This window comes from Microplitis mediator, chromosome 6 (assembly GCF_029852145.1).
Source record: "Microplitis mediator isolate UGA2020A chromosome 6, iyMicMedi2.1, whole genome shotgun sequence".
Taxonomy (NCBI): domain Eukaryota; kingdom Metazoa; phylum Arthropoda; class Insecta; order Hymenoptera; family Braconidae; genus Microplitis; species Microplitis mediator.
The window spans coordinates 3,004,659-3,025,777 of NC_079974.1; the positions used below are offsets into that span (position 1 = coordinate 3,004,659).

Consider the following 21,119-nt stretch of genomic DNA (forward strand, 5'->3'; position numbering starts at 1 on the left):
CCACTCTGGCATTAAAGTCTCCCCCTAGGAGTAAGATGTTGAAGTTAGTAGTGTTTAAGATGTCATTTAATACTGATTGTAGAGAGTTGCAGACATCTTTAAAATTTGCAGAGGGCTTCCAGTAAACCGAGCCAATTATAATTGAAAAATCATCTTTAGTATGTCTGGAAAAAATACAATTCTCGGAGGAGTAAATGGTATCTAGTTGGTAAGCCCTGTCACAGGTAGTCAGGAGACCACCGCTTGCCCGACCTGGAGACTTAACTTTGTTTGCTTGTACCCATGTGGACTTCCAAGTTGCGAATTTTCCCGAGAGAGCTTTACTATTTGAGTGTCTCCATGTTTCACTTATGCATACAATACTATGGTCGAAAGATGAAATATCTGTAAGATTAGTTATGCCGCGGCAGTTCCAAAAAGTTATGATCACCGGTTTTTTCTGAATGTGTTTTGTTTCCTGTAGTTGTTAGGCGCTTTCCCTGGCAAAAGGAGCATTATTTGTGTATTGTTGGGATGGACTGTGCTTAAGCGGGACTATAGCTTCTAAGTGTAGGTCGTATGTATAGTCAATACCGTCTACCGTGATCTTGAGGTTACTAGTTTTAACCTTTTTGTTCGAGAGTTTCAAGCGGCGAGATTCATCCCTTAATTTCTTGGAGATAAGACTTTCTTGCGGTGTTAGATCGTGGTTTATGAACACCGTTGATTTTAATTTGTTCTTTTTGGTCATGATTTCTTTCTTAGTTGTCCCGTCCAGTATAGTGGCCTTGATCATGTCGTTGTTCTTACCGATCACTGTGGCGCTGGTGATACAGTTGGCGATGCCCAAGTTGACTTGGATGTAATTGCTTAGGGTCTTGAAGGGATCGCCATCCTGCACCTGTAAACCTTTGACAATAATATTATTTTTACGAAGTTGCTTTTCAACCGCGTTTGCCGAAGCAGAAGCTATCTCTTCGTGCAAAGAGCGAACAGTTCCCTTCGGCGAGGTTATACAGTTGGTTGAAGAGGATTCTAGGATTTTGACACGAGCTTCTAAGGATCCAACGGTATCTTTTAGTTCAGAATTTTCTTGCCTAAGGCTTTCTATCAATTCTTGGAATTCCTTGGTAGACTCCTTGCGAGAATCTTCAATTTTGGTCATTAATTCCTTTTTCAGCAAATTTAGCTGTGATGCTGTACTTGTACTCATCTCGTCGAGTTTCTTGAGGATCGCTGACTCCATGCTTATTGCAGAATTTAAGCCACTAGAATCCGGATATGAACCCTGATTTGTTGGAGATAAAACCTGCCTGGAAATTTTCTTTTTCGGATGCCCTGCAGGTGTGTGGGTGAAAGAGTCTTCTTCCCTGCCTCTTTTAGAACTCGCAGGAGACAGATAATTTAGTATAGAATTGGACGAGGGTGTTCGATCCTTGCTCCAAGCTTCCGCTTTTGGCGGTCTTCCTCTTGCTTTCGTTTGGATGTGGGCCTGGAGTTCAGCGTAGGTTTTCTGGTATTCCGATGGTAAGAACTCAAATGTAGATGGGCTGAGAGCGAAGTTTTTGAGAGGAGCCGGAGGATTAATTTTTTTTATCCTGGGTGACATTTTCTCTAAAACCGCTTTGAACTCCCTGTCCATCTTAATCAGTAAATCGAAGGTCACTTTGGTGTCGAGGAGCCAAAACCAAAGATTCCCGTCTATGACTTGGGGAATCTTCCACTGCGATGATTGGATGGTGAAATAAATACAGAATGACGCCACAACTGCCGGTTTATATTTCACGCACATTGACGTCATCTGTAAAGTGTAATTAGCCATCTGCAGGAAAATCTTGCATAATTCCTTGCAAGCTTTTATTTCCCCACAGAATTTCTTGATGTAATGATGAGGGTGACTAACCCCCATCTTGAATCCAAGTGTTCCCAGAAGAAGTTGCTCATTTGAAGTTAGTGCCTTGACCTTCTCCTGGTTCTCGGCAAAAGTAGTGTCCAGTTGGTGAACTTCGTATTTGTTGAGGCAGACATGAAGAGCGCTGATGACCGCCTGCGATTTTTGTGGCTCTTCTTCCACCTTTGCCGCCAGAAAAATCGCTGCCGTGGCAATTTCATACCGGTGAAACTTGGCTAATGAATGGTGAATAAAAAATCTGTGCATGTACACAATGGCAGTGTGCACACAGACTTCTGACAACTTTAGCCGCTTGCCCAAATCAGTTATAAGGTAAGCGGCTTGTTGTTTGTGATCTAGCTCCTTCTCCGCGCTGATGCCATCCTTGGAACTAGGAGAGTTCTTCAACTCTTCTTTGTTGAAATACCACTTTTGAGCCATTTTTATTCACAATTTTTCACTGTTAATTTAACTTCACTGGAAACTTTCTTACTCTGCACTGGAACAGCTTAAGCACTTTGAAATAACACAATTTGGTTTTTTCCGTAACTTTTGAAATATTCTCAGATGAACTGTTAGGTATAAAGTTCGAGAATAAAGTGAGGAAATATTGACAAGACACTATAATTTAAGGGATTTTATAACAAAAGAAATTGTCACAACAATGGGTATGGGGGTAATTAAAAAGTAATAGTTTGGGGCTGAATAAATGTACTTGATGTAATTAGCAAAAGGCAATTAGACGTAGAACTCACAATATTATGGTCATTAAGGTCTGCATATTCACGTGTGAACGTAATTACTATTCCTGTGAAAGACCAAATGGCAAATAATTAAGTTTGTCATTATATGTTTATGCCGAAGTCTCAAATAATAGATTTAAAATTTCCTGAAAATAAAAGTATACGAAAATAAATTACCTGTGTACATTAAGAGGCAACAAAGAACATAATGACGGTAATCAGTAAATAGTATCATTTTAAATAGGTATTCTTTCATTTACAATTCAAACGTACATAATTATAAAATAAATATTAAAATTTATTGTCTATACAGGAAAAATCAATTTTTGGAATTTAAAAATTGTAATTTAAAAATTAAAAATTTATGATGTGTATTATAAAATTTATTTTTTATATTGACATCCAGGTTTCGGGTTTTAATTTTAAACATCACCCGTGTAAAAAATTGCGGAATTTCGCCGGTAATTCACAGGTGATCAGCTGAATATCATGTGTAAGTGATATTTTGACAAAAATATGAATTTCAGATGATTTTCGGATGAATATCAAAAGATAATATGTAAAATAAAGTTAGTAATAGATTGTAATGATTTTATTATAAGTTGACACGTAAAATGGGAGATATTTTTTTTTAAATCAGCAGTAATAGTCCATCGGCTGAAGAGGAGGTCCCGTAAACTTTTTCTTGGCACCGGGTAAATCCAACTGTTTCTTATGTATTTTGGGCCAAGGATCACGAAAATTGGGTCCATCTTGTTTAAAAGTGGTGCGAACAATTGTTTATAACAATTTAATTGTTTAAATCAAAATAACTCCCGAACGGCTGGTTTGTTGGGGCAGTGTAGAGGAAAAAAAATGTTTAGAATAAAAAAATACACAAAAAAGGTATCATGTGTATTTTTTGCATCTCAAATATTTCGCGAGATATAATAAAAAAACGAGCCGGCGCTCGGACCTCTCCCTCGCGCACTAGCGACTGCCTATGCGCGAGCTCTCTCTCCGCCAAATCGCGTCAGATGCTGGATAGGCCGGAATTTTTTTAAGTTTTTTACATTAAAAATCATAGAAAAATAAAAAAAAAATCGATTAATTGTCGATATTACCAATCGACAGCATTTTTTCTGAAACAAATTTTCGTCGTATCGTCAAAAGACGTTTTTTTTTTTGTTCACAAATGTTATAAACAAATGCATGTTTTCTGAAACGAATTTCTGTTGTATCGTCAAAAAACTTTTTTTGGTAGTATCGACATTTTTTCGATTTTTTGAATCCATTTCGGACTTTGAAAAAATCCATTTGTTTATAACATTTGTGAACAATAAAAAAAACGTCTTTTGACGATACGACAAAAATTCGTTTCAGAAAAAATGCTGTCGATTGGTAATATCGTCAATTAATCGATTTTTTTCTTATTTTTCTATGATTTTTAATGTAAAAAACTTAGAAAATTCCGGCCTATCCAGCATCTGACGCGATTTGGCGGAGAGAGAGCTCGCGCATAGGCAGTCGCTAGTGCGCGAGGGAGAGGTCCGAGCGCCGGCTCGTTTTTTTATTATATCTCGCGAAATATTTGAGATGCAAAAAATACACATGATACCTTTTTTGTGTATTTTTTTATTCTAAACATTTTTTTTCCTCTACACTGCCCCAACAAGCCAGCCGTTCGGGAGTTATTTTGATTTAAACAATTAAATTGTTATAAACAATTGTTCGCACCACTTTTGAACAAGATGGACCCAATTTTCGTGATCCTTGGCCCAAAATACATAAGATACAGTTGGATTTACCCGGTGCCAACAAAATGTTTACGGGACCTCCTCTTCAGCCGATGGACTATTTGAAGACCGATATCTCGGCGAGAAGTAGACGTATTAAGGTCCATAAAAAAAGAAATTAAAGCTGGATAATGAAGGTATCCGATCCTCATAGTGGTTGAGCAATAGTATATTACACACCTAGGGAAGTAAAGTGAGAAATGTCTCAGATCGCATGTAATTGTTGGCCGAGGCGAAGCCGAGGTCAACAAACATGTGATCTGAGGCTTTCTTATTTACTTCCCGAGGAGTGTATACTATTTTTCTCCTCGACGGAGGCGGAAAGCGGCAACTTCGTTTTGCACAGCGGGACGAAAGTTGACGCTTTCCGCCCGGAGGTGAGAAAAAATAATTTTTTCCACGCCCGGAGACCAAAAAAAAAAAATTTTTTTAATTTGAAAATTTTTTTGTCGCTGGTTTTTCTAAGATTACTCAAAAACTGCTGACGCTAAAAAATTTTAAAGTTTTAATCCAAAAAGTAGACACTTGGAGCTACAATTTCCTTTTTTTTTATTTTTTGTGCGACCATTTTTCTTAAAGTCAGGGCCTGTTTAGAATCGCCTAAAAATTTAGAATTTTTTTTGGATCCTTTAATTTTTTCCATTAGTGTATAACGATACTTAAATTTTGATGCTTTTCAACGAAATACTTATAGTAAATAAAACTACTAGAATTAAGTTATGAAGATAATAAAATTATTATTTCATAAGCTTTTTTTTGACAAGTGTCTTGTAGTTTTTTTAGGTTTAAGTAGTAATTTTAAATAGTCAAGCAGTATATTTCAACGATTAACTGTTAATTATAGCAGTTTAAACATTAAAATCATAATTTGACTAACTGAATTGACATTAGTTATTGAACATAACATGAATAATTACAAGTTGAACTACAATTATTATCAATCATTTTTTTTCGTGCAGGAAATTAACTTCTCGACTAGACTATTACGTCTATGAAAATTTTGTCAATGATGAACAGATAAATAAGACATAATATCAACCAAATCAGTCAACTTCATGAGGTCTAAATCGGTACCGACAAGCCAATCACAGCTAAGCATGAGTAGAAGAGGTGGCAGCTCATGTCTCATTCGATCTGATTGGAAGTTGTTTTGTTGATAACCAATGAAATACGAGCTGCCATCTCTCCTACTCATGCTTAACTGTGATTGGCTCGCTGGTACCTATCCTTGAGCTAATAAACCTGACTGATTTGGTTGGCATTAAATAGAATCTATTAGTCACTCATCAGACGTATAGATTGAAGTGTCCAGCGATCTATTTTCTTAAAGTTACTTTATCAGTATTCCAAACATGGTGAAGGACAGTGAAGAAGTTCAAGAACTTTGCGGAGAAGTATTTATCACTTGCTGCGAGATAGTTCAAGAGCTATTGTCTCCGTGGCATGAGTCATATGCGTGGCCATTTTACAGGGACTTCAATTTTAAATGTTGGGGTCCCGATAATTACAAGGACATTGTAAAAGTTCCTATGGATCTAACGACCATCTTTCGGAAGCTGGACCAACGGCAGTACAAGTCGATCGATGGATTCGTCAACGACGTACGGTTGATTTTTACCAACTGCTATCGTTGTTTCAATGAGGAGGATAAAATTGTCGTTATGGCTCAAAATCTCCAACATGTGTTCGAGATTTTGTTTGCAAAGAAGATTAACGTCTAAGCGTTAAAATTGTCAAGTTGAGAACTTGAGTTAACAACGGCCCTTTTCAGGGCCACCAAATCATTCAAACGTAAATTACTCTCAAGTAATTTCTATTATTTTGGAAATTCTTCTACTCCAAATGCATGTTTTGGAGTCAGTAACTCGAGTTGAAAGTTGAAACAAAGAAAATTTCAACTTCACACTAAGAAAATCAATAATTTCCGAAAAAATCGGAAAATTATTGTTATTACTCCGAAATTCGAAATTCTATCAGGTGTCGAAGTATTGAGGTCCTAGGAAGCTATTCTGACTATGTTTAGAATATCATCCGTGTGTGGGTGTACACAGAACAGAAGGATATCTTGAACCAAAAAATAATATGTCTTTGAAATTTGTTTCTCGAACTAAGCGAAATTTTGTACTTTATTAAAGTAAAAAATTATTTGGATCAAGAAATTATTTCCCTCGTGAAAGACATCATTTCTCAGTCTGAAAATAAAATTCTTTAAGTAAAAAAAAACTCTCTCGGCCCTAACAACTTTTTTCTTGGTTCGAGAACTTTTTTTTTTAATTCGCAAAATATTTTTCTTGGCTGAAGATTGTTACATTTTTGAGTCAAGAAAAAATGTATTGACCTAGAACGAGTAAGTTTTGACCTATGGAAAATAATTTTTTCGACCACAAACCAACTTTCTTGGGCCAAGAAATTTTTTCAACCAAGAAAAAAATTTCTTCAAGTAAGCAAATAAATTTATCGAGGTACCGAAAATTTTTTTTTTTTTGTAATTTTTTTATCAAAACAATTTTATTTTTGTTAAAATATTTTGTAAACAATGTTGTGAAGCAAATAAATCTTTTATTATAAGCATTATTAAGGGATAGGAAAGTTTCGCAATGAGTTAAATATATAAAACAAATTAAGAAAAATAATTATCGCTTAGTGAAAGAATCGAATCCAGACGAATTTAGCGTCGCGCGAAAGCTTCACTAACGAAGCCATCCCAGCTTTTGTTAGGCTACGTTTACTTTGCCCACATATATTGAGCCACACTAGCCTGATGGTCAGTCACATTTTTAAATTCCAAAGACAGAATTTAGATTTTCAATTTTATCGCCAATAATTTGGACAAATTTTAGTTCCTACATTTTAGCACAATACTGAACAGATCATATGAATTGTTCAACAATGAATTTCGTCATTAAAATGAAAGAACTTTTTAATAAAAACAAATTTAGTTCGATATCGTATAATTGCATTAATTTATTTAAAATAAAAATATGGACTTAGTATCCGTTTTCTGCGCCAGCACAAAAAGAGAGAGTAAGTAGTATTCGTTTCTTAGGGTGCGAAGAAGGAAGCAACTATGAGTGAATTCAGAACAGAACTTTCCTGGCTGAGACTCTAATAATCTTAGTTTGAGATTTCTCGTGTGATTGGTCAGAGAAAGTACACTAGTCAAACCAAGAGTTTACATTTTTTAAACCTACTTCCTTTATTTTTAGTTTAAGTTTATACCGTTTATTGTTTTAAAACGTCATAGTTTCTTGGTTCAAGTAAGTAACGTAATAATTAGGTTAAGAAAAATGTTTATTATACTCAGAATTGCAAGCTTTTAAAACGAGTAATTTTATTATTAGACCAAGTATGAAATATATTCTGGCTTGAGAATTTTTTTCTTAATTCAAGATTGACAATTGAAGAAATTCTCTTACATCGTTCAAAAAATTTCCGATCTTTATTCTGCCCGCTGGAAAATATCTTAGTTGAAGGAAAATTTTCTTGAGTTTATAATAGAGTTATAATTGTTACTATCAAACAATACTATAGTTTTTGATATTTGAATAAAACATACGATAACAGATATGTGCAAAAAACTTAATTCCACTTAAGGTCTACCGGCCAGTGATCGCCCCCAGAGCTTGGGAAAAAAAAATCAATTTACATGTCGTTAATCTATTGAAATCTTCTGTTGAGAGACAAAACTCTCTCTTTCTCTCTCACTCTCTCTTTTATTAGAAAAAATGTATCTTAGGTATTTTTATTAGGCTAGCATTTCGAAAAATACAGATTGATAGAAAATGTTATTTTCGAATTTCTTAAAATAATTAATGTTAAGTGGCACGGACCATGGAGAGACCACTTTTCATGCGCGGACCATGGAGAGAGCGCTATTCCTTTCCAGTACTTTAAGTCGTCTCACTGGACAAAACGGCTGTTGATGTTTTTCAATTAGAATGATGAGAGTCGATCATGAACGGTCATAGTGGTTAAATCGATAGTCATCAGTTGGCATTTTCGCTGGTTTTAACATAAATTCTGTTGAGATATCGAATTTCAATTTTGTTGCACCAGATGAACAAGTTTTTTATTATTAAACTGATGGTATCAATGCTTTACTTGGAATGATATTATTTATGTCTTTCACTTAAAAAATCAAAGAAAATGTAGCTTTTATCCATGAAAAAACAAAATAATCGAAGAAATAAAATTTTCTTAAACGTAAAAAATCCGTATTCTCTCAATAATAATGTAGATGCACGGAAAAAAAAGTATAGTAAAAATTACAATACTATAGTAAAATTTACTAACAGATATGAAAAAATACATTCTGTATTGTAATTATTACTAAACTTTTAGTTAAATTTACTAGTTAGTAATAATTACATAATAAGATATTAAAAATTACTATACGTAATGTATTTTTTGCTAACACGATTATATTTTTTTACTATCTGTATCGTAAATTCTACTGCGTATAGATAAAATTCAAAGTTGGTGTGGATAGCATATACAAAGATGTATTACAAGTTCTGAAACTTGATTAAAGGACACATCGGGCCGTCACACATTGGAAAGGACTCGCATGCGGGAGCTCAGGGTTCGAATCTCGGTTTGAATCTAGTGATTTTTTGAAAAACAAAAATCCACACCAACATCAATACAGATGACAGAAATAATATTAATAATAATCAATAATAATAAAAAGTTGAAAAACTATTAAATATTTAATTTTATTTTTTTCCATTCTAATACAATAAAATTCACTAAACGGGATAGTAAAATTTACTAAATAGGATAGTAAAATTTACTAAACGACTTGTAAAATATGTTAATCTGTTTATGAATTTTTCATATAAATCATAAGCGTTTCAAGATTGCTATCCAAACTTAGTAATTATTCTTATATTTTCTAGTAAAATTTACTATATTTTCTTCTCCGTGTAGGGGAGGTTGGGGCACGAAGGCTCCCTTAAGCCCGTTTTTTCTTTTTGTGGCTTTTAACCATCAAATTCGTTTATTTTTCGTCTATTTCGGAAAAATCAGTCGAAATCGTGCAAACAATCGTATAAATTATTTTTTGCTGGGGCACAAAAGGCCCCCTCCCCAAAAAATTGAAAAAAAATTTTTTTTTTATTCTCCGTCAAGTCATGACCTCTATAATATTTTTATTATATTTCAGGTCGATATGTGACATGTGGGGTAAAATGAACCATTAAATATAATATATTTACCAAGCGCGGACCATGAAGAGAGCGCTATTCCTCACCAGTACTTCAAGTCGTCTCACTGGACAAAACGGCTGTCGATGTTTTTCAATTAGAATGATTTGAGTCAATCGTGAACGGTCATAGTGGTTAAATTGATAGTCATCAGTTGGCATTTTCGCTGGTTTTAATATAAATTCTGTTGAGATATCGAATTTTCATTTTGCTGCACTAGATGAACAAGTTTTTGATTATTCAACTGACGGTATCAATGCTTTACTTGGAATGATATTATTTATTTTTTTCACGTAAACAATCAAAGAAAATTTAGCTTTTATCAATAAAAAAAAATTAATCGAAAAAATATAATTTTCTTGATTGCTTTATGTACGTATTTCATTTTTAAATGCTTTAGATTGTTAATAGAAAGTAAAAAATCCTTATTCTCTTAATAATAATGTTGATAGGGGAGCTTGGGGAACGAAGGCCTTCTAAGCCAGATTTTTTTTTTGTGGCTTTTAACCATTAAATTCGTTTATTTTCCGTCTATTTCAGAAGAATCAGTTGAAATTGTGCAAAAAATCTAAAAAACATTTTGTTTCTGGGGCACGAAGGGCCCCCTCCCCAAAAAATAAAAAAATAAAATTTTTTTTATTTTCGGTCAAGTTATGACCTTTATAATGTTTTTATCATACTTTAGGCCAATATGTCATATGTGGAGTAAAATGGACCATTAAAAAAAAAAATTGTAACAAAATATTTAACTTGACGGAAAATAGAAAAAAAATATTTTTTTCGTTACAATTTTTTTTTTTTTTCGAGTGATCCATTGTGCCCAACATATCTCATATTCGCCTAAAATATGATAAAAACATTATAGAGGTCATAACTCGACGAAAAGTAAAAAACAAATTTTTTATACCTAATTTTTGAGGGGGGCCTTCGTCCCCCAGGCTCCCCTATTTTTAATTGAATCAACGACATAAGAAAACAAAATATAATAAAATTATATATTGCATGCCTTAAGCGCGAGCGTAGATATGCTCTACTCTCGCCTGAAAATTAAAAAACTGAGTTACGTCAGAGTTTTATTTAAACAAAAATATGATTTTTTTTTCTTTTTTTATTAGCATTTTATGCGCATAAATAATTGAAATGGTTTGAAAAAAAAATTGGAAATTGTATCATAAATATATGATAGAAATTTTTCATATTTGAAAAGTAGGCATTAATGTGGGAAAAATATTGGAGGGAAGATTGATATTAATTATCTTTATTAGGCATTAAATAAATAAATATTAATTTTGGAAGAGTTTTGGTCAAAAGATATGAATTGAGGTATATATAAGACTTGAGTGAGTTTTTACGTGTAAAAAATTTGGTGGCCCTGAGAAGGACCGTTGTCAACTCAAAGTTCGGGAACTTGAGTATCTAATTATCTGCATCGTCGCCTAGAAGAACAGTCAGCTCTATCTGTAAAATTAGATTTCCGTCCACCAGTAGACGCAATAAGTCGGGGTCACTTCGTTTGAAGAAACTCCCGAGGTATACGTAATTGTCGTAGTCGTGGAAAGGTTGTATTTTTGCAGGCAGTCTCAGTAGGTTACCTTCCTCACCCACCACACAGCATTTGAGCTCGAAGCTGATTTCAGAATGCTCCGATTTCAATGGAAGGATCCCCAAGGTGATCCAGTGTTCATCTTCTTCGTCGTGGCTAACCTCTACTTTGAAGCTCCAAACGTCGTTGACGTGAAAACCTGAAGCAAACTCTATAAATATCGGACTAACTGTCACAGCATCGTTGATAAAGAGGAGTTCGTCGAAGTACTCCAGTTCGAAGGAGTGTACAGTTGTGTACGTTGAATTTTGGAAATTACAGTCCATGATAAGTCAAACACTTGATCGTCAATATATAAAGAATGTAACTTACGAGGCGTACAGCGCAACGTTTCGAGCGTAATAACTGCTACTGACCGTGTGACGTATATATAAACTTTGACCACCCCCTCCACTAAATTTTAACCAATTTCCAGAAAGGTAAAGTTTACCCTCACTCCTTAAAAAGAACCAATCACGACGATATTGATTTTCTCCCTCCATTCTTCATTTTAACTAATTAAAATCGAGATATTGTATGACGATAAAATATTATCAATGTTCTTTTCCAAATAACTGCATCCTTCAATTTTACCTGTATTGGATAAATCATGTTAGGAGTTGATATGTGTGTCACAGGAAAAAGTTTGTTTCGGAACAAAAAGCCATATTCTTAAATATCATTTTCAAAAAATTAAAAAAAAAATTTTTTTTATCTAAAATAAAATAATTCAATAATTTAGAACCGGAAATATTTAATTTTACCTTAAATATACTCAATAATTTTTTTAATTTTTGATTTTGAAAACTACATTTTTTTTCAACAAAAATTTATATTTATTAAAGCGGAAATTTTTAAATTACACCAAACCCACGAATCTTGACCGTAGAATAATTTTTTTTTGCACACCACAACAAAAGCGCTGAGAGTACTTCATGATTTATCTATTATTTTTGACTCGTTCACTCGCATTAAGATATCTCTACGCTTGTTTGATTACACAAAAATCAGTTAAATTGTGTACAAGTGTCCCAAAAAAAGTCATTATTACTTATTATTATTATAAGTCATTTATTTTTGCATTGGTATATCCCAGTGAGTTCCCAATTAGGTCCCACTCAGAATAAACTGATGTCGGGTAACTAATTATGGCATTGGGATATCCCAACACGATCCCGATCGGGTTCCGACTGGGGTAGAGCTTCTGGGCATGCTACAGCGATTATCAATTGGGACTCAATATATGTATTGGGACAATTTCTAGTCAGGAGTATCTGATTTTGTTATTTTTTCAAGCTCTAGAAAAAAATACATTTGATAGAATTTGCTAATAACATATTGATAAGTTAACAAACAATAAAATTGTTTATGAAAAAAAAACTTTTTTCTGTTAACCTATGAAGAAGTGCCAATTATGATTTTTAAGGAAAAAATAATTTAAAAATTAATTGTTTATAAATAAAAATATTGAAAAAACGATTATAAGCAATGAAAAAATTTTTGTAAGAAAAAATGACACTTGAGAATCGAAGCTACTAAAATTATAGTCCACAATTACAATGTTAACACATTTAATTTTAGTGGAATTTTCTTTCTGTGTATTTCAAGCTGGAAAAAAATTAATGTAATTACCAATGAATAATCATAATTATAATAATAATAATAGTAACAATGATGATATTAAAGTAAAATTAACTTTACTCGAATAGTTTCGTACGTTTTAAAATATTTGGTGGCCCTGAAAAGGGCCGTTTGGGTTTGAAGGCTAATAATCACTAAAATTTTAATGTTCTTATATGTTGGTCATTGAATTTTTCAGGATCAATGCAGGAATGGGATTTTTTTTCCTTTTTTTTTTTTTGGATGGTTTACAGGAATGGCTCAATAATCGTTTCTTCTTCGCTTTATGATGGCATCTCAATCTTGATTCTGGTGATTGCGACCGCCACATAAATTTCGTGCACTTTAATTTTTTTAAAAGATGCCTGATGCAGTGGCGACGCCAAGAAATCCGATGTACAAACACTTTTTGACAGGGTTTGAACTGGCACCGGTACAGCGGTGGCTGATCAAAAATATGGTTATCGGGAGATGGACCAGCAGGTGAATCTTTCTCCGGCTTCGTAGATCTGCTACCATTTATGATTTCTTCAACGAGGCCTTTGATAGCTTCGTTGAACAATCAATCGTCCTCTAAAAAAATTCCTGCACTTATATAAAAAATATATATCATACTGTATATTAATAAATGTACTGCTTTTAATACAATATATTAACATATATATTGTTTATCAATTTTTTTCATGAGGAGTAGTCTCAATATTCTGACTCAGAAGAACTCTATTTTGTCCCGGTCTTCAAAGAAGTTAATTAACATTCAATACTTCTAAATGATTCGACCTTGTTGATAATTTAAGTAGTCAGTCTAATGTGTGAAAATTCCCAGTTCATTATTTCCATAGTCTAGACTCTAATGAGTATTTTCATATTCAACAATAATGACAAATGGGATTATTTTAAAGGACAAATTACCTGAAAATGTTCTGATACAGTCATTACTCATAATAGTCTAGTCGAGAAGATGAAAACCTGCGAAAAATAGTTACAAGTCTCTTAAAAATATGGTTGATGGCTTAAACGATCCGGAATGCCGTCCAGAAAAAAACTTTTTTTGGATTTATTTTTCAAAAGAAAATTACAATTGTTATTAACATATAACTAATAAAAAAATTAGCCGTCTAGCTTTTTGGCAAAATCAAAAGAAGTATAAGTGATAGCTCAAATAATAAAAAAAATTCTGAAAGAGCAGGAAATTTGAGTAAAAAAGTTCTCGGATCCCCGAATTGTAGCTCCAATATTTATAATTTTTATTTAACGTTGAAAATCGGCTTTTGCGCGGCAAGTGAAGCATGCGCGCTCCGCCGCTCTAGTGAGCGTAGTTGTTAAATAATTTTTTTATGCTATTAAATATTAATTAAAAAATTTGAGAAAATTTTGGTGTCATCTAGACACTTTAAAGAATATGATTTCACGGTACTGAAAGTTGGATCACCATTTTTCAAAAAGTTATTCGATTGTTAATTAACATTTTTTTACGGGTATGTGTTGTCTTAAAAGGCGGTGTAAAAGTTTAAATAATTAATCTATGAATTTTTTGTGTCTTGGAGCCCTTTTTATAAACATACTCAACAAGATGACGTGATAAAAGTTTATAAAATATTTTTTATTTCATTAGTTATTAATTTTTGAAGTAACAAAAAAATTAAAAATTCAAATAATGTATGTTAAATAATTTTTTTTTTTGCTTTAAGCTAGTACTGATTACATATCCTTGTTAGGCATTATATGATTACTTTTTAAATTTTTTTATGCCATTTGTTTATAAATTTTTTATTATTAAATGGATTAATTAGATATTTTTGAAAATTTTTTTGTCACCATATTGTTAGCGTAACAAAATAATGATTTGAAAAAAAATTTTTTTTCTCAAAAACTATATCGTAATGTTTATAATCTTTTTTTCCATATTTTGATTATTTAAATAAATAATTAAAGAATCGTTTTTATTTTAAATATCATAATGTGCATTTCTAAATATTATGGCAAAAAAAAAAATTTTTTTTTGTCAACAATTTACTCATTTCTTTATTTAAAAATTTGTTATAAACAATTTTTTTTTCTTTATACCTTAGTCGAAAGTACGCACTTCCCTCCCTAATTTTAAGGCCTTGAGTCTTATTTCCCTCTACTGGTGGAGTTACACGCGCCTCACTTATATCGCCAGGAGCAAAAAATTTTTTTGTGCCTACAGAAACAGCCGGTTACTGCCATCTAGTGATCGTCTACCACTTTATAAATGAAATTTTTCACGATAACGTCCTAGATCGTTGCTTTATATATACGTCAGTATTTATGTGTCTCGTTGTGTGTAATATTTTAATTAAACAGTGTAATTACAATAATAAGATGAATGAAAAAGTTTCATCGGATGAATCTATGGACGAGGATAAGGTGATAAAAGATTTTGATGCGGAGGCGAAGTTAATTACTGAAAGTTGATGTATTTATTTATATATTTTCTATTGGCAAGGAAAAAAAATTGGTTAATAGGCATAAATTTATTTCTTTCGAAAAAAAATAGTTATTTTTTATTTTTTATAAGTATAATTATGTCTTTTTTTTTGTTTTGTTTTTGATGCCTGCCCCCGCCGACCAGACGCACTCGCTTCACTCGTGCTTTCAAATGTCACGGGGCAGGCATCAAAAACGCAACAAAAAAAAAAAAAAGGCCATTCGGCAGCCGAAATGGAAGGTAGATTTTCCAATTAATCTATATAAAAAGTTTCATACATACATATCTTGTGATACATGTTAGTGTATAGTCATGATATGAAATTAGGCTCGTTTTCTAAGAGTGAGTGTAAAAAAAGACAACGACTATTTTCGATAGAAAACTTTAGATAGTTGATTTGACAAAACATTATATAGGTAATGTAGTAAACTAACCTTCACATAAACAAAGTATAGAAATTTCAATTAGTATGAGATCATGATTGTAATTACTATTACGACGGAAAGATCAGTTATAATTATAGGACGTACAGGTACGATTGAAAGAGCATAAATAATAAAAAAAATACTTTTAAAATATAAAATAGCAGTGAAATTTACAGGTTATTTTGTTCACACTATAATACAACTGACAAAATTGTATTATAATGGGAAATGCATAAGTTATGTGAAATGAAAACCATATTTTCAACATTTTTTGATTCCATTAAAATTTTTAAGGCTATCAAATTATTGGAAGAAATACTCGAAACATAAAGGTTAAGGTCATAAATTAAAGCTTATTAGACAAGCTTTCAGATACTTTTTACGGAAATTGTCTGTGAGTCTTAGTTTTAAAATCATATGAACTTGAATGTGGAAAAAAATTGATTTTTTCAAAAAATCATGGAAATTTAAAAAAGCCATAACTTCTAAACTAATCAACCGATTTTGCCCATCTTCGAACTTAACCGTGATAATCGCCCATAGAATAAGTGTGAAAAATTTCATTAAGATCTGATAAGAATTGTAGCCGTAATCGTGTCCTCAAAACTGCGTTGTATCCCATATATATGTATGTATATATATATATGTATGTATATATAAATATATATATATATATATATATATATATATATATACATACATATATAAATTTTTTAACGGATGGTATTTTTGAACTCTACTCAACTAATTATGATAGTTTATGACGAAATTCCTTGAAAAATCGACCATGAGGACAAATACAATAGTTAGATTTTAGAAAAATCTACCTAAAAAGAGAGACAGAAAAAAATTAAAGTTTTATGTATGTCCGAAAGAGGCGCGTCAATAGAGAGCAAATAAAAAAAACATGGCCGACCTGTCAGCTGAAGACAGAACGTGGTTGTATCAATACAATAGTAACTGGCACGTGGCCAAATTAGGACGATAGCCAAAAGGAAAAAAAAAAAAAAAAACCTGGTTGTATTGTTTATAGTATTCAAAAACGTAATTAATTAACGTACTTTCGACCGGGTATAAAGAAAGATCGTATACACCACACGGGAAAATAGTTCAAAGCCCTGCCGTGTGTGTCATGATGCCCTCGGCTTCGCCTCGGGCATCTTATCACTCGGGGCAGGAATTTCAACTTTCTTCCCTTAGTGTGTAATATACTATTTTCATTTCAATTTTTTTCTAGAACATAAAAAAATGACGAAAACAGCATTCTGCAACAATATGGCTAAAAAATTTTTTTCAATTTTTTGAAAAACATTTAGATTTTAGGAGCATAGTCGTCTCGCACCTCGGTCCGGTTTCGCGGTCTTCCGGCTGTCGCCAACCGAAGCTGGGTTTGCCTGAGTACGCAGTCGCACACTGGAATACTTCTATCATTACGTCATGATTCGCCGAAAAATTCTTCACAGGATTAAAATATTATTTTGGGGTTCCTATGTCGTACCCACAAAAGAAATCTCATACTCGACAAAGAAATCGATACAAAAAAAAACTTCATCGAGCAAAATAAAATAAAATTTTGAAATTAAAATAATCAATAACGGAAACAAAATAAATCTCGAAGGGAAAATAAAGTAAAATGAAATAAAATAAAATAAAATAAATTCCAAGAATTCAGTAAGACTACTGATCAACAAAATAAATTCGAAACTAAATAAAAAAAGAAATTTTTAACTGGATCACTGATAAACAAAATAAATGTTGACAACAAAAAAAAATACGGCTTCTTTTAACTGTGGACTCCACGTGGGGCACCAATTTGTAACGTAATATTTTCTTAGACTCAATTAAACCCAATAATTACTCAAAAATTCTTTACTCAATAAAATTACCCAATAACTCAAAACTCAAATTACTCAAAATCGGGCTACGTTACACTCCGCCCACCAATCACCACTCTCATCTCCTTTAGATCCTGACGGCGCTAGCCGACTTTTATTTCCCCGATAACCGCAACTGGTCTAAACGTACACGAAAATCAAGACCTAAGAACTATATACCCTTTGGAGATGAAAGACATGACCGGTGGTAGCGGCATGTCGTAATGCGCTCAGTATGCTAGGTTGTGGAGAGAGGGTCGCGGTTCTTTTCATGCGAACGAAGCCGATTAATTAATTAATATAAAAGTCATGAAATAGTGAATCAAAACTAAATAAAATTATAATAAAGATGACGCGGAGGGCCCAACAGACCCGCGGTCCATCACGCAAATAAATACCTGGGCAAGACATCGGGAACCTCTCGACGGCGACAAATCACAAACTTTATACACTTCTAGAAACGATATAAAATAAAATATGAATAAATAATGCGATAATCCACGATAATTTATTAATGCGACAGACGGCTCCAAGAGCACCATTCACTGGGCTACAGGCTCCAAAACGACGGAAGTCTCGGGTGGCGGTCGAGGTCCACCATGGCGACTCTCCGACCCATCCCCGCTTACTCTAAAACTCCAAACTCGACTACTGGGTCGACTCGTACACGAGCGACGCCAGGTCTCAACTTTTCTCCTCAACGGTACTCGCACAACTGTTACACGATAATCTCCCACTCTAACTTGCTTACTCCACTCCATCTCTTTCAATCTCACATTCTCGCTTCTCCATCCATTCTTACCTTTACAAACATACAAGCCGTAGACTCACAGGCCTTCCCGTAATGTCACCCCCCGTGATATCCGAAGTTAGCGAATTGTTGGCTTCCTCGAGCATCGCAAACGAGGTCTGCCATCCCCAATAACCGTACACGTACCGCAGCTAACTCCGGGTACCACCACAAAGGGGCGGCGACATCTCAGTTGGAACTCCGTGATCACCATGTCAACCCTGAGGGCTAAGCCTGGGCCTAGTCGTCATCACTGGTCGGGAAGCACGTTATCTTGGCCATTATTCGCGACACAGCTAGACCTCCGCCGTTAAATCTACGCTCCATCACACAGACACTCTAAAACATAACCCCATACCGTACACGTACTCTATCACACATTTGTCTTACCATACACATTTATACTCCATATCCTCAACTCATTCTCTACTACACTCATCTCAACACACATACTCACGTAATCTCTCTCTAACAAACAGACTCCCACGTACTCCAACTTTCAACTCCACCCCCTCGGCAATGTAACGTCACAACTTATACACTAGATTTGTATTAATTATATAAAAGTAATAACAGTAATAAATATTTAATATTACCAATAATTAGTACTTCATGTATAACGATACTTAAATTTTGATGCTTTTCAATGAAATACTTATAGTAAATAAAACTCCTAGAATTAAGCTATAAAGATAATAAAATTTTTATTTCATAAGCTTTTTTTTGACAAGTGTCTTGTAGTTTTTTTAGGTTTAAGTAGTAATTTTAAATAGTCAAGCAGTATATTTCAACGATTAACTGTTAATTATAGCAGTTTAAACATTAAAATCATAATTTGACTAACTGAATTGACATTAGTTATTGAACATAACATGAATAATTACAAGTCGAACTACAATTATTGTCTATAATTTTTTCCGTGCAGAAAATCAACTTCTCGACTAGACTATTACGTCTATGAAAACTTTGTCAATGATGAACAGATGAATGAGACATAATGTCAACCAAATCTTTCAACTTCATGAGGTCTAGATCGGTACCGACAAGCCAATCACAGCTAAGCATGAGTAGAAGAGGTGGCAGCTCATGTCTCATTCGATCTGATTGGAAGTTGATTTGTTGATAACCAATGAAATACGAGCTGCCATCTCTCCTACTCATGCTTAACTGTGATTGGCTCGCTGGTACCGATCTAAACCTCATGAAGTTGACTGATTTGGTTGGCATTAACTAGACTGCATAGGGTTTTTTGTTTTTCGATTTTTTCTCCCTATATCATATGTATTTCATATATACAAACAACAATATTGTTAAACTAAGAAAACATTGCGCACTGGGTTATGTTATTCTAATAACGGGAACCAAAAACATAAATTAAGTTGTATACACTGTACAAAATGTATTGTAAACTATATTTTTAATAAAAATTTTAAAAACTGAAAACTGAACTGGCATTAACTAGAATCTATCAGTCACTCATCAGACGTATAGATTGAAGTGTCCAGCGATCTATTTTCTTAAAGTTGCTTTATCAGTATTCCAAACATGGTGAAGGACAGTGAAGAAGTTCAAGAACTTTGCGGAGAAGTATTTATCACTTGCTGCGAGATAGTTCAAGAGCTATTGTCTCCGTGGCATGAGTCATATGCGTGGCCATTTTACAGGGACTTCAATTTTAAATGTTGGGGTCCCGATAATTACAAGGACATTGTAAAAGTTCCTATGGATCTAACGACCATCTTTCGGAAGCTGGACCAACGGCAGTACAAGTCGATCGATGGATTCGTCAACGACGTACGGTTGATTTTTACCAACTGCTATCGTTGTTTCAATGAGGAGGATAAAATTGTCGTTATGGCTCAAAATCTCCAACATGTGTTCGAGATTTTGTTTGCAAAGAAGATTAACGTCTAAGCGTTAAAATTGTCAAGTTGAGAACTTGAGTTAACAACGGCCCTTTTCAGGGCCACCAAATCATTCAAACGTAAATTACTCTCAAGTAATTTCTATTATTTTGGAAATTCTTCTACTCCAAATGCATGTTTTGGAGTCAGTAACTCGAGTTAAAAGTTGAAACAAAGGAAATTTCAACTTCACACTAAGAAAATCAATAATTTCCGAAAAAATCGGAAAATTATTGTTATTACTCCGAAATTCGAAATTCTATCAGGTGTCGAAGTATTGAGGTCCTAGGAAGCTATTCTGACTATGTTTAGAATATCATCCGTGTGTGGGTGTGCACAGAACAGAAGGATATCTTGAACCAAAAAATAAGATGTCTTTGAAATTTGTTTCTCGAACTAAGCGAAATTTTGTACTTTATTAAAGTAAAAAATTATTTGGATCAAAAAACTATTTCCTTCGTGAAGGACATCATTTCTCAGTCTGAAACTAAAATTCTTTAAGTCAAAAAAAAACTCTCTCCGCCCAAACAATTTTTTTCTTGGTTCGAGAACATTTTTTTTTTTAATTTGCAAAATTTTTTTCTTGGCTGAAGATTGTTACATTTTTGAGTCAAGAAAAAATGTATTGACCTAGAACAAGTATAAGTTTTGAACTATGAAAAATGATTCTTTTAACCAAAAACAAACTTTCTTGGGCCAAGAAATAAATTTCTTCAAGTGAGCAAATAAATTTATCGAGCTACCAAAAATTTTTTTTTTTTTTGTAATTTTTTTATCGAAACAATTTTTTTATTGTTAAAATATTTTGTGAACAATATTGTGAAGCGAATAAATCTTTTATTAGAAGCATAATTAAGGGATAGGAAAGTTTCGCAATGAG

General features: G+C 33.2%; 1 protein-coding gene across 1 annotated transcript; it reads right to left on the reverse strand.

Annotated features, from left to right (window-relative positions):
- Nucleotides 1-466: 466 nt before the first annotated feature.
- On the reverse strand, nt 467-2,311 carry LOC130669999 (cyclin-T1-like). Its single transcript, XM_057473170.1, has one exon. It carries the CDS (start codon nt 2,309-2,311, stop codon nt 467-469), a length of 1,845 nt encoding a protein of 614 aa, XP_057329153.1.
- Nucleotides 2,312-21,119: the final 18,808 nt, after the last annotated feature.